The 15,009-nt window shown below is 49.6% G+C and overlaps 1 protein-coding gene across 1 annotated transcript in view; it reads left to right on the forward strand.

Moving 5' to 3' along the window:
• The window catches only part of PCDH19 (protocadherin 19), a 57,522-nt gene that overhangs the window by 20,317 nt on the left and 22,196 nt on the right, over positions 1 to 15,009 (forward strand). Inside the window, exons 3-4 of the mRNA XM_066338589.1 lie at positions 5,998 to 6,056; positions 9,460 to 9,629. Of these exons, the coding sequence (XP_066194686.1) occupies positions 5,998 to 6,056; positions 9,460 to 9,629 (229 nt within the window). The remainder of the gene's footprint in view (positions 1 to 5,997; positions 6,057 to 9,459; positions 9,630 to 15,009) is intronic.

Genomic DNA, 15,009 nt, shown 5'->3' on the forward strand with positions numbered 1-15,009 from the left:
TGCAGAAGAGGATGCCAGAGGTCAGGTTCTTTCAGCTCTTCCAGGTGACTGGCTTTAAAATACTCTTTAAGAGCTGAATGGCTTAATGTTTTCCTTCTTGCCTGGGGCTGTTGGCAGTTCAGAGGTGCATCCTCTGCTCCTCTGCCTGGCTTGTGCTGCAGTGGAGTGGCTGGAGAGACTGATGGACACTGTGGCCAGATGGGTTTTTTCCAAAGGTGCTGACCCTGCAGGGGACAGGGTGGTGTGTTCCTTGGTGTGTCCTGGGCATTGCTCCCCAAATCAGCCTCTGCTGATTTTCCCCCCTGGTGGAAGCCCCAGTAGCTGTTTGGGTGGTGTTTAACCCAAACCCTAAAGGGCTGCTGCTGCTCTCAGACCTCTCAGACATGCCAGGAGATGCCAGTGTGGCAGTCAGGATCTGGGAAATAGGGGTGTGTTTGTGCACAAACTGATCACCAAGCTGATGGTGGGCAGGGAGGGGAGAAGCAGAGCTCCTCCACGGGGTCAGGCACTGCACCTGGGCACATTTTTTTTCCAAAATCACATCTCAGCAGCAACTTTTCAGGCACGGCTGCTGGCCCCTGACCCACAAGGCTCTGAGGCAGCCTTGTCCTCGTCAGGGTCAGTAGCAGGGGGCTAATTACCTGCCATCACACACAACGGGGAAGAATCTCTCCTGACATCCTTTGTGATGTGCTCCCAGCCCGGAGCTGGGGCTGATGAGTCTGGTCAGATCCTCGGTGTGCAGAGGGAGACCAGCAGTGTTGCTGGGCTGAGGGCATCAGCACCAGCCTGGCTGTTCCTCTTGGGCTGTGGGACTCCATTCCGGTGTTCCATGGGGTTTCCTACTGCGCCTGCTTCCCGATGGGAAGGAGCCTCAGACTGCTTCCTTAATTCCCATGGGTTAAATAAGCAGTTTGCTAAATGATTATGACTTTCTCTCTTTGCTGATGCGTGCTTCATTTGACCTGGTCCCTACTTAGAATTTTTTTGCTGTTTCCCAAGTGCAGCTGGAGCGTTCTTATTTGATTTGCATGAATTCTGTATCACCCACGATATTATTCAAACCACGAGAATTAAATGCTGGTGAGATCTCCTAATAGGCAGCATCAGTTCTATTGCAGATGCTGGAGCCTGTGATTGTGTGCCCCATGGAAAACAGAAATACAGAGGATACAGAAGGACCAGGAGAAGCGGCCTTACCAGCCCAACCCTTCCCACCAGGGAGGCCCAGTGGATTTTTGGGAACAATTTGCCATTTCTGTGGTCCCCAATGATGCCTGCAGCACAGAGGGAAAGTCAAGAGAGTGGTGCTCCAGGTGGAGATTTGCAGCTTGATGAAGAGGATGAGGAGCCATCGCATGTTTCTGCAGGATTTTGTGAAACCCAAAAGAAGAGATGCACATTGCAGCCTTGGAGAAAGGTCCGCTTTGTTTTTTAATAATAAAGGGTGACATGCAAGTTTTATTAGCAAGGCACGTAGGGGGGAAAAAAAGGCTCAAGGGATAACCCTGAAAAAGTGGCGCTAAATGTGTCATTTTTATGAAGCTGATTTTGTGAAGAGTCCCTACATGCTTTGGCAGGAGGTTGCAGCAGGTTTACAATAATTTGTGGAAAGATAGAAATGTTTTCACCCTGAAGTGAGAAGAAGGGCAAAAATCCCCTGCGTTGAGATGCTTTAGAGCCATCTTCTGAGGCAGAGGCTGGCAGATGGATGGATACCTGTCACTTTGGGTCCAGCTCCAAACAGCCGTGGGCTTTGCTGGGGGCTGATGTGTGGACTGAGGAACTGAACCCTTAATCGAGAGCCTGGATCCACATGCGTTGGAGAAAGCTGGATTATCACCTCTGTGGAGTTCAGTTTGAAAAAAAACATCCCGCATTTGAAATGGCTGAAAAGTGGGAAGAGTGATAAAGAACCTGATGCCAGGCGACTGCCCTGGCTGCAGGGACATGTCTGTGCTGAGCCCATCCTGCTGGCATGGCCCAGGACACATCCCTCACCCTGGTTTCTCCAGCAGTCCACAGTGCTGGCCGTGCCCAGAGGTGCTGCAGCCCGCTGACCTTTCTGCTGGCACTTGCATTAGTTCCTCTTAAACTGCCTTTGGACCCGCCAGGGTTTATTTCTGTTTCTAAGGCAGAGAGTGAGCAGTCGTTAGAGCAGTGCCCTGTTGCTAGCAGACCTTTTGCTGTCGGGGAAGTCACCCCGTCGATATCCAGGTCAAGAAGAGTTGTACTGACGTTTATCCATCTATTTTTTTTTTTTTTTTAATTTAATGGAATTGGCAGTCCTCAACCAAAAGCAACCGCTAGGGGAAAAAAAAAAAAAAAAAAGTTTCACATTTCCCTCCTGATTGCTCGTTTCAGAGTGTGTCTGTTGTTATATTTATATTTGTGTTGCTAAGGCAGCGGTTAAAAGCATTTTTCAAATTAGGCACTGGTAAGCTGGATGCCAAGCCAGGCCTCTTCTTTGATGGCATTGACACCAACACGTCTGCATCTGGAAAGCAAATCCCGAGCCTAGAGGACAGCAGGATTGCTCTCCTTCCTCCAAGAGAACCGCAGGCTGAGGCCACAGACTTTATGCAAGGTGTTATTCAGCGTTTCCCAGTGTCTGGGATGTATTGTTTATTCACGGCACAGAGGCTGTGGGGCTGATCATGACAAGTGTAAGCATCCTTTCTTCAGTTAGAAGGAGCAGGAGATAAGAGTTGGCAGCATGTGTGGGAGGTCCTCGCTGCGCCTGGCTCTGAGCACAGAAAGGAGAGGCTGGACTTGGGGCTGGGCTGCCCTTTGATTTCTACAGGAGCGATGCTGATTAGTGAGAAAGCGACAGTTCATTTGCTTTTGCCAAAATAATGAAGAAGATGAGGGCCAGCCTCTCAGTGCTGCACTTGATGAAGAGCACACTTTCATCGGTGCCAGCCAGCCTTACCTTTTCCCTCTTTCTTGTGCTTTGACTTTGTTCTTTGGGTCTCATTAAGAGAGGGAGCGGATCCTTTCCCAATTAAAATGTTGACATGTCGAAGATGCTCTCCTTTCCCATCATTTTGCCTCTGTTTGTAAGTGGTTGCACCTCGCAGGATGAACTAGAATTAAATCAAGTGAACTTTGATTGAATAATGCAAGCTGTAAAACAACCCTTCTCCCTGAAAAATCTCGTTTCTTTTTTATTTTTCTGTTTTGATCCCTTGGTCTGCATGGAGATAACCTTGACAGATAATCCCATGGCTAAGTGAAGAAACTGGGCTGGAGGGAGTGTGCTGTTGAAGGAAGGATGGGCAGCCAACCCTTGTGCCAGGCTGGGTAGCACAGGCAGCTCTCACCTCTGAGGGTGCAGACCCAGGGAAGAGGATTTTCCGTCCTCCTGGCCATGTCACTGCTTGTTTTGTCTGAAATCTGAAAGTAATTATCATTCCTTATGCTGTGTCCAGTGCTGGGGGAATTCCAAGCCTGGGAACGGATGCAGTGTCCTGCCCCTTAGGAATCCTCTTGTTCTCTGGGGGTGTAGGGCTTTCATCAGTAGTGTGGTGCAGGGCATCCTGAGGAGGGGGGACACACGGGGCAGGGAATACACAGGAAGGACATAACTCCTGTCCATTCAACATAAATCACAGGAAATTTGCTCGCTGGTGAGCGAGTTGAGCCAGGATGTGCTCTTTGTTTTTGGTTTGAGATCAATACAGCGAAGCTCCCAGTGATGTTGGTCGAGGGGGATTTAGTGCCAGGTCTGTGTCTGGGCTGTGGCAGTTCGATGGCAGCACGTGTGGTGTCTCCTCAGCCTGTGGGATTTTGGTGGTCAGTCTTTCCCTGTGGATGACCTTGGGTGTTGCTTGGCCCCTGAAGCCTCGGCGATGCAGCGTCCATGCTCTGAGTGTTTTAAAGCTCTTCAGTGTGCCTGTGTATTGAAATTTGCTGTCTGCATCCTCTCCTTTAGCTGTTCCTCTGCTGGTTTTCCCAGGGCTGCACACACAGGGATGGAGGTGATGCAGGCAGTGGTGGGTGCAGGGGTTCTCCCTGCTGCTGGTCGTGGTGATGGGGCTGGGGATGCAGGGATGGAGCCAGCTGAGCCTCTGGACTTGCTGGAGCTCTTCCCACGTCTGCCAGCGATGGAGGGGGCTCCCCTCTGTAAGGAGCATGCCAAAACTGGCTCCATCCCTGCTGCCCTCCATTGCCTGGCTGCTCTCAGCTCATTTGCAGGGCTGGGGCTGCTGTGGGGCTGTTTGGGGTGAATTCTGCCTTGGCATGGCAGCGCTGGGACTGATGGGCAAACACAGGGTCAGGTATTTTCTGTGGAGTTTAGGTTCCTGGGCATCATACGCTTTGAAAACACGTGTGTCTGCTTGCTCCTGAGTTATAAAGCATCAAAGTCATCCGGCAGGACCACAGATGCAGGAACTGCAGGGACCAGTAGTTTGTGCAGTAAATCTCCAGCGTGACTCTCCAGCAGTAATTACTGTGTGAAAGTAATAACCGAGCTGTGCTGAGTGCTAGGCCAACTCCCCCGGCTCGCTGCTCCTCGCTTGTTTCTCTCTGGGAGGTTCCTGTTTGGTAAATTAGATATTGTGCTGTATTTCAGAAAAGGTTACACTTAACCAAGGCTGCCTCTGCTTTATTATCTTGGCAGAGCCGTGTAACCTCTGCTGGGGTACAATTGGATTTCACATTCGGCTCTGCTGCAGTGGCCCCACTCCCTGCATCCTGCCATTGTGATTACGTTAGCAGCAGACTCTGCTTTCCTTTATTTATTGAGACATTAAAGATGCATGCATTTATTTTTACCGTGTTCATAATTGCCATAAAAACAGGCCATAGCATCCCAGAGCGGCTCTTTGGGAAGGAGAGCAGCCACGGGGCTGGGGCGAGGAGGAGCGTGGCAGAGAGAAAGCAGGACAGGGCTGTGGGGCAGGTGGATGTTCCCATCTCTGTCCTGGGAGCATGCTGCTGTTGTCCTCGAGGAAGGGGAGCAGAGCAAAGACTGCTCCTTCTGCTGCTCAGGAGGCAAGGAGCATTCCCTGGCCAGGAGCAGTGCGCCCAGGTGTGATCCCTGCAGGTCTGGGGGAGCTTTGGGTGGATGGGCAGGTGGGCTGGAGTGCCTGACTCGTGCAGGTTCTGCATCCTCAGGGGTCCCTGAAGTGCAGGAGGGATCCTGGCCGGGCTGTGCAGATCCCGTCGTGTTCCACCACTGTGGTTCATTCACCATGCATCTGCCATCACATCCCACTACGGACCTGCCACTGCATCCCACCACACAGCTGCCACCATGGTCTCCTGGCTTTCCCCCTGCTCTCCCCTACCTCCTGGCTGCTTTTTTTGGTTCCTCACCTGCTGCCAGCCCCAGAAGCCCAGGGCTGTGTAATCTGAGGTTAAAAGATGGTGTTTCAAGTGCAGAACGAGTTAGTGGGTTTTGCTTGCAAATGACAACTCCTTTGACTTTTCTCCCCTTCTTTTACTCCCCTTCAACTTTTAAGCATGTCACCCATTGTTTGCTTTTTTATTAATAACAGATCCCACTGTCTCTGCAAATGAAATGATGTAAAACAAAGAAAAGTGCCCGCAATAAATTCTCCAGCAGGGGATTACCTTGCTGGCATTTACATATCTATGCAATAAATATTTTAACATGTTAATTATACACTAATAAGAAAAATACCTTTTGAACTTTCAGTCAAATTGACACACAGAGAACTGAGTCCATCAGGGAATTAAAAGCAATTAGTTTTGTAACAGAGCATAGTCACATTGTTTCTTCTCTGCAAATTGTTCTGTGGTCACCAGCCAGCCGCCTTTTTTTTTTTTTTTTTTTTTTTGGGAAAGTTGGTGGGAAGACTGACAGGTACTGGAGTTTTCTCTGGCTCTGCCCTGCTGGAAGGGGCCTGTGCCATCATGGGATGCTCCTTCCCTCCTGCAGGGTTTCACCCTGGCCCTGCAAACCTGACTCTTCCCAGTCATGGAGAAGTCAGACTTGTAACCATCTCCCTTTTCTTTTCCTCCTTCCAGACTGAAAACTACTCCTTTGATTCCAACTACGTGAACAGCAGAGCTCATTTAATAAAAAGGTACGTAGGCTTGCTTGAAGGGCTTGGCTTTGCCCAGCCAAATCCCAAGGGTTTAATGTTCTTTCATACTGCGTTATGTACTACTGTCTTATTTTAATATGCAAAACGTTTCAAGAGTAATAATTTGATTTTAAAACAGTACTTACTTCCCATTAAGTCCCATTGCTCATGCTTTGCAATAAAGGAAATACTTTTTTCCTTCTCTTTTGCTCCTTCATGCTGGGAAGGTGCAGCAAGTGAGGTAGAGTGCTGTTACCCTGACAACTTTCAAATTCTGAGAGTTTATTCCATTTGAATGCACAGGAATAAAAGGATAGATTTGGGTGGTGAGATCTCCCTGCCACGTGAGGTGGGGAAAATTAAAAAAAAAAAAAAACAAAAACAACAAATTGTTTGGGGGCAGGTAATTGGGTTGGATGCAGCTCACAGTTCTAGCTCCCTGTTTTAGTTTGGATACCAAGGCAAGCAGCACTTTGCTAGGCTGATCTTCTCCGTGTGTGGAAGGAAACAATCAGTTCAAGTGCAGCCTGGCAGTTACCCTTGGGGAAATGGAGCCCTTTGGGTGAAACACTGCTATCCTCAGAGCCTAGCAGTGGTGAGGGAATGTCTCAGGGAGTTTCACACCGGGGTTACCCAGCCGAACCCCACTGGGCTGTGTTCACCCACGGGCAGCATCTCCCCAGGGAATTGCCACTGCCTCCCGGGAAGGGCACTGACACAGCACGATCAATACCCTCACCAGGAGCTGCAGGGCTGCAGGGCCAGCTCCCCAGACAGGATGAAGGTGCAGGATGGGGCCAGCAGCTCCTTGCCCACCTCCCTGCTGTCCCCAGGGTGTGTGGAGAGCAAGGTGTGCCCGTTCCTGTGCCCAGCACGGCTGCGCTCCGTGACTCTGCAGAAGCCATCACTGAACCGAGGGTTTTTACAGAGCGCAGGAGCCGGCCCTGAACTGCTGAGATGTGATCTGAGCAGTAAAAATATCCAATTATCTGGCTGGCTGAGGTCCCATTTGTTTACCTCTTAAGAACCTGAGCAGCGAGGGGAGCGCATTGTGCGAGCCGCGCGGTTCAGCCGGCGAAGGGCAGGTGTATTTGCCTGCGTGGCTCCTGGTGTTTAACGATGCTAATGTGACTGCCAGAGTTGGCTGGCCTGTGCCACGCTGCTCCCCGCCAGAGAGTCTTCAGGCACGCTGAAAAAGCCCCAAATCTATTAATCTTTCCTGGCTCGCACCTAAGATAAAGGCAAACAGCGCTCCCGCCTGCCGCAGCGGGGCTTGCTCCGAGCCTGTATTGTTTGGGAAATGCTGCTGCCGCCGATTCCCCCGGACCTGCCCATCCTTTAGAGAAGTGTCAGCCACGGAAGCATGTCGTGTGGCTGCTGCATTACGGTCTGGCTCACTGCGGGGAAGATAAATGCCTTGTAACGTGGGCTGCCTGTGCATTACGAACAGCAGCTCCGTGTAGGACAGCAGTTCCCCTTGCTTCCTACCTTTGTCTTGTATCTAAAGTACAACGGGCACAGCCAGCGGTGCTGTGCAGACATCTGAGAACAAAAAATATTTTCTGTAACATCCTGTGGCATCATTTTCATCCTTTGCCTTTATGAAGATGTTGTAGCTCTGCTATCTTTGGTGAGTGAATCTTCTCAAATCCAGCACTTAATTAATCTATTTGTACTTTTGCTGTGTTGTCTGCCTGCCTCTCTCACTCATCTGCACGCACACAAATGAATTGTAGATTTGTAGTGCTTTCTTAACTCAAAAATCTTTGATGTCACCTGCAATCAAAGTCAGTGGCTTCAATAGGGACATCTTTATTTAAAAGCTAATGTTTGAAGGTTTACCAATTTATATGTATTTCAGAGCTCCCCCCTCGTGTGCTTTTGCAGAGCATCAGATGGTAGGTGGTCTGCTTGGTTTCCGTGGAGACACAAAAGGGCTTTTCAAAGTAATGAAAATCTCCAGCTCTTTGGGGCTTTGAAGCCCAGGCCGTGTCTTTCGCTGGCGTTTCACTCCACTTCAGCCAGTGAGAAAGTTTGGAGAAGTGGGTGCAGGTGGATCCTCCCGATGAGTTTTCCCATGCCAAGGCTGGGTGTGGAAGGAGAACAGGGTGGGTGTCCCCAGGGACACCCCCAGGGCTGTGCCACCTGTGGCAGGTGTGTCTCAAAGGTGTTCCTGCTGTTCACAGCAAGCCAGTGTCCTGGGGCATGGCCCCTCTCAGGGTGTTGGGATCCCAAATGCAGCCAGAAATGTTGCTCTTTGTAGAATCACAGAATGGTTTGGGTTGGAAGGGACCTTAAAGGTCATCCAGTGCCACCCCTGCCATGGGCAGGGACACCTTCCACTATCCCAAGTTGCTCCAAGCCCATCCAGCCTTATCTTGGACACTTCCAGGGATCCAGGGGCAGCCACAGCTGCTCTGGGCACCCTGTGCCAGGCCCTTACAACTCTCACAGGGAAAAATTTCAAATATCTAAATCTCATCTCTCTTTTTCTAATTTAAAACCATTCCTCCTTGTCCTATCACTGTCTGCCTGTGTAAAAAGCCACTCTCCCTCTTTTTCGTATCCCTATCACTATTTGCCGATGTAAAAGGTTACTCCTTTATATGGGTCCCCTTTAGGAACTGGAAGAGGCTCTAAGGTCTTCCCAGAGCATTGTCCAGGGTGAGCAATCCCAGCTCTCTCAGCCTGTCTTCATAGGAGCTGCCCTTCTCCCATCCTTCTGGCCTGGGGCTGTGTTCCATGGGCTGTTGGGGCTGCTCATCCCTTGGGGGAAATCTGGGAGCAGCTCAGTCCTTGGTCCTCCAGCAGTGAATGTGCTTGCACAGGCTGTCAAGGATGTTTGATACAATCTGTGTATTGGATTTCCTTAGAGCTGCATGAACTTGGACCCAGAGTCACTGGTTTATTTTTAAAAACAAGAATGCATCATCATGATCAGAAGACGTTCCTGTTTCCAGGAAGACTTTTGTTTTTAAGCTTTACATGATTAGGATATGGCTTATAACCTAAAAAGCGGGGTTTAGATCTTGTGCAACTTCAGTGCGAGGTAGTACAACTTGGGAGAGCCAAGTTGTAGAGGAGACAGCTAATTTAATGTATATTTTTAAAATTTTATTTCAAATCCTGCTTCACTCTGAGTATCTGTAAGGCCCACGGCAGCCTGAGGGCACCCACGGGCTGACACCACACCCAGGGCAGGAGCAGCCTGTGGGCTGTTGGTGTGTTTTAGGGTGTTTTAGGGTGCCAATCAGGGGTGTTGTCCCCACACTCCCTGCCCCAGCTCTGGGCATTGTCACCGGGTGCTGTGGAGGGCAGGGACCTGCCATCCCCACGGGTCTCCCTGCAGCAGTGTGCCACCTTATCCCCCACCCAGCAAGTGACAGCTGTGTTTCCCCAGCAGCTCCACGTTCAAGGACTTGGAGGGGAACAGCCTGAAGGACAGTGGCCATGAGGAGAGTGACCAGACGGACAGCGAGCACGACGTGCAGCGTGGCCTCTACTGCGACACGGCCGTCAACGATGTGCTGAACACCAGCGTCCCCTCCATGGGCTCCCAGGGCCCCGAGCAAGGTGAGGCCCTGCTGTGTCCTGGGGGGTGCCCGGTGCCCCCCACATGCCCCATCTGGTGGCTCTGGTGCTGCCCTGGCGGCTGTGCAGTGAGGATGCTCAGTGCTTGCCGGGGATGACGCATCGTCACGGGGCTGGGTAAATTAATCTTCATGCCACGCCTGTCAGGTAAGTGAGCAGCTGGGATTATCCTCTACTCACAGGCAGAAGAGGCAAGGCCCTGAACATCTATCTGCCTGGCAGTGAGTGAGCACTGGAGTTGGGATTAGGGCAGGAATTAGAGGCGCTGTGCCCAGGGCTGGTCCCTGCCTGGCTCCCCTGGCAAGCACCCGGGGTGTGTGCTCTTCCCAGCATTCTGTCCCAGCTCTGCAGCTCACAGGCCAGCACTGTCCAGGAAACTTTCCCAAAGGTCAGCAGAGCATGTAGGCAATTAGTCAGGCATCCCACAAGGAATTAGCTCAGACCAGTGGGCGAGGGTTTTGCATCTTTTCGCCTGCACACGTGGCAGCTTTCAGCTCTTACTGTCCCTGTGTGCAGGGATGAAGTCCTGCTCTGAAATCAGACTGGTATTAGCTAGAGGAAGGAAGTCAGAGGAGTTCAGCTGAGCCCGAGTGTCGCTTGTACTTGGGCATGAATGTCGCTTTTAATGTCTGAGGGATGCAAACATCCTATGCAAACATCCTGTCTTTTTCAATTAAGAAGCCTGAGTGTGGTTTGGTGCTCTGGCGCGGGGGAGCCTCGGGGCACTTGGCTATATCTTGAGATAAGCTGTAGCTGAGGCTCAACTGGAAGCCCCACTGCTAAAAGACTTAAGGATATGAAAACAAAACGCTGTGATTATGAACTGGTCTTCAGCTGTTTAACTCAATTCATGGTAAACATCATTAAAAGCCTTTGTTGTGCTGTCATAAAAGAGTCAAACGGGGGAGAGAGAGTTCTTGCCATCTGCGCCTCCGAGTGTGGGATTTTTCTGGGGAGAATCTGATGGCTGTATTAATTCTCGATAGAGTCTGTTAAATGGCCGTAGTTAACCCTGTAAGACTCCACCAGGAAGGGAACACAGAGGTCACCTACACATTCCACGCTGCCAGCCACACTAATTGGAGAGGGATGGCATCCGCAGCGATAATGTATTTCCAGACAACCCTACTGTGGCCAAAGATGAAAAAAATTAAACATTTATATAACTGTACAGTGGCAGTTTAATTCTCTGCGGACCAGCACCGTGTCAGAGAATGCAGGCTGATAGCCATCATTTATTATTCTTCTGTTACAAAGAAATGCTTTTTCATTTCGATCAGGAGAGGGTTTCCTAAGATGCATTTGTAGTAAGGGACGACTGTAGAAGCAAAAATGTTCGTAATTGATTCCCATCCTGGTGAATGGTCTGAGCAACATCTGCTAATTTTGTGTCACATTTCTTCAGCAAAAAACCCAATCTCAATGGACTGCAGATAGGGTTTTACAGGGATTACATGTCTGATAAGTCTGCGTGCTGGCTCTGATAACAATGCAAATAAGTTAAAGAGGCTGAGTTGGAGGCAGAGCTCATTGGAGAAGTCAGATGGAAGTAAATATGGTTCAGTCCACTGTAGCATGAGCTCCTCACTGCATGTGAAGTACGCCCCAAAAATCAGGTGTTATTTCCAGAAGATGACTTCTGAAGGCAACCTCTCTGTCTCCCAGTCCTGCAGTGGCCAAGGGGGTTGGTGCTCCTGGGGCTGGTTTGTTTTTGGGAGGAAAGCAGCATGCCAGTGCTGCACTACCTGCAGGCAGGTGTGTCACAATCAGCTCTCCTGTCCTGCAGGACCCTCAGTGTCCTGTGGGAAGAGCTCAGGGTAACCCTGTGAGGGTATCAGGGTGCTGGTGGAGCTCTCAGAGGAGCAGCACTGGCGGGGAAGTGAGTGGTTACTGTCACAGAGGCTGAAAAAATGGTTAAAGAGAGTGTTCCCTGAGCTGATTTGTCAAACAGGAGCTGTAGAAAATAATCAGGAAAATCAAGACGCTGAGATGATGGTGATAACAGCAGTTCCCACATGATTAAAGTGGTGGTTTTGGCTTGGTAATTTTTTACCTGATTTGGGGGCAGAGTGGCAGGATGGGGAGGAAACACAAGAAATTCATTGACAAGGACGTGCAGGACTGTTGGCTGTCTGCTGCTCCAAACACAGAGTTCTTGTCTGAAGAGCAGCCTGGCAGCTCGTGTAGCCGTGCTTCGCTTTTGCTTGTCCCTGCCCAAACTTAATCTCATGTAATCCCAGAGAAATGGGGTGGTGGGGGAGTTGTTGGGGTTTGCTCTTGATGGTAATGATCTCCTGGGCTGGGAGCCTGGAGTGGTTCCCCCGTGGTCAGTCTGTGCTGGGCATGGACCTCAGCTTGTGCCACCACGAGTCCTTCATGAGTGGCCAGCTCTCAGGCTTTGTCCCAGGAATTCCTGGGTCTGTGTCTGCTCAGTGGGTGACCCTGGATGTGCCAAGGCAGACAGTGGTTGGCAGAAATCCTTGCAGATGGGTGGTGGAGGATGATCCCTCTGTGGTGGCTCAGGGTGGCCAGTGTGGACCTGTCTGGACAGCCTTTGCCTACTGAGATGCTGCATTTCCTGCAGAGGGAATAAGTAGAGGTAGGAAGGGATAGGCCTGGATGGGTCCAAGCTCCTTTTCCTTCTTAACCCAGTGGCACCAGTAGTGAGTACTTAGGTGTGGGAGCCCCGGGGAGCTGCTGGTGTTTCAGTTTCCTGGTGCCACTCTTGGGTGGGAGTGACACCAGCTGCCAGTCCTGCTGGCAGGAGCCCTCTCTCCTCCTTTGGAAATGACTTGGATTTCCAGAAAAATGGCAAACCATAGCGTGGAGAGTGTTGAGCCTCTGTGGGTAGCAGCAGGTCATCAGAAATACTGCCTGGAGCTCAGCCACATCGTGTATTTTGGGAGCAGGACTTTTGCCCAGTCCCTCTTTACCTCAGGATCTTAATTATTGATTATAAATTCATCTGATGAAAAGATGGCTTTAATTGCTCTAATATGGACCCAAATTGGAGTTCATTATAGGCCGGGATTGTTTTCCTTCCCTTGCTAATTGACACCAAATGGGATGCAGAGGAAGGCGGGCACTGGTGCTGTTCCACCTTCCTGGATTGCCTGGCTGCCGTCTAATTGTTTGTTTATTTGTGGAGGTGTTAAGCACTGCTGGGAGTTGACATGTTCTCTCTTCCTAACGACGCCCTCAGCTGAACTTCCAGATGGATTTCTTTGGGAGGGAGGTGTTTTCAAGTGGCTGTTGGAGCTGTGTTTTGGGATGGCTGGAGAAGTCTTGGGATTTTGGGATGGCTGGAGAAGTCTGCAGGAGGATGGGGTTAAATCCTGGTGATGCCTTGGAAGGCTGACCTGGAACAGAGACTGGGCAGAGCCAGAAAATAAAGTAAAGATTTATTGAAAGGTCTTTAGGATACACCTTGGGCAGGACAGGAGCCTGGCCGGGGATACACCCAGGATGGACTAAGAATTGTCACAAAATGGCTGAGTGGTCATGAAATCTTATATTTTTATGCGTTTTGGTCCATTTTGGGGTTGAATTGTCCCATTCCAGCTGCAGGCTGTGAGGTCCCATCCTTCTTGTTCCTCCCTCCAGCCCACCCTTGGTTGTGCTTTGGGGCTGAAAGTTGTCCTTGGTGTGCAGCAGGAGAAGGATTTGTTTTGTGTCCCTGCTGTGTGCAGAGCTGAGTGACACTGACTGTGAGCTCAGAGCTGCCCCTGGGCACCACAGAACCTGGGATACAGGAAGGATAAAACTTAAGGCATCACTGGCGTCCCCTTTGTGTCTTGGCCTGTTTTACCCCAAGATGGGGTGGATTTTCTCCATATCCTGGTGAGCCAGTGGCTGGAAGTGCAGCCCTGGAGGAGCCCCTGGTTCCCAGGAGGAGCTGAGGTGTGTGGTGCTGCTGGGCAGGGCTGGCTGCCCCTGTGGATGGTGGCTCTGCCTTTGGGCTGGAAGCTCCTGACACCTGTTCCTCCCAGCAACGCGGGGAGATCTCAGCGTGAAATGTTTCCCAACACTGCAGACTGTGGTGGTGGTTTTCCCTGGAAATGGCAGCCCGGACCAGATGTTTCACAGGGTAATTGAAAATTCCATTTTATCAGAAAGCGTTTGCTGTCAAAAAGTTTTATCTCTACTTCAACAAAGGGGTTGATTAGATCCCTCAGGACCTGAATTAGCATCTTTGAGGCTAGATGCTCTGTTTTGTGATTCAGGTGGTTATTCCTCCCTTGGTTTTGCTCATACTGGTACTTTTTTCTTTAAATCCCTTTGCCCTCTTCCAATCATAGTGTTTGTGCAGGTTTGGCTTGTTTTCTTTGTGTGGATGTGCACAAGCACCTAGATATGCTTAAATGTATTCTACTGCCTTTTTCACCTTGCCTTGAGCGAGAGCCATTCTCCTACTCTCTAAGTCACAGGAGCTCTTGCCAGCATAGAAATCAGAAAGGAAATATTTTGAATATAAGTTTTTAATGTTAGAAGCAACAGATTTCACACTTATCTTAATTCCCAGTGCTGGCCAGCGTTTTAGCCATCAATTACAGGGAAGAAAATCACTGGTCCAATGAAGCAGTGATTCACTGTTTAGGATAAAAATAAAAATAGAAAATACGAAAATAATAAGCACACACTAATCATTAAAAAGGCAGTGTTAGAAATAGTCACCACAGCCATAAAATAGTGAAAAAGCTTTAAAGTCAAAATGAGAGGATTTTAAGCAATGTCAGTAATGGATCTCTACAGAGAATTGCTTCTAAAAGCATCACTTCCACTTTTCTGGTGCCAGATCAGCAGTAAAGGTTCACGTGAAATGTCATCTGGAAAGACCTGATCCTGCATACATTTCCACATCTGTGTAACTTTGCTCACAGGGGAGATTTAATTGTATCTGAGTCCCATAAACTCCAGCAAGATGAAGGGTTCTTTGAATAGAAATGGGTTATATTTAAATAGTTATGTTAAGTCTTCTTTGTGCTATCACACCATATAGAGGTAAGATTTGGATGTAAAGGAGAAATGGTCCCATCATATTCACTGAGACTTTTCTTGCTGGTTGCATCCCGAATTATTCCCACATATCATCATTTAGGGGGTCGGGTTTTATCTGGAGCATTCCAATTGGTTCCTATGCTCATCTCCATAGTGTCTGGGTGTATTTCAGTTGTGAATTGGGAACATGACTAATGGTATTAACTGGAGGCAAACACAGGTATTAGGAACTGTTGATTTTTTTAAGCTGATTTCCAGCAGTCGTTCTACCTACAGCCCTCTTTCACTCTGCAGAAAAGCCTTTCTGTAGAGCTGCATCTACACAGTGACCTAAGTGACACATTGTAGGGCTTTGGAGGCTGCA

This window comes from Sylvia atricapilla, chromosome Z, assembly GCF_009819655.1.
Source record: "Sylvia atricapilla isolate bSylAtr1 chromosome Z, bSylAtr1.pri, whole genome shotgun sequence".
Lineage (NCBI taxonomy): Eukaryota > Metazoa > Chordata > Aves > Passeriformes > Sylviidae > Sylvia > Sylvia atricapilla.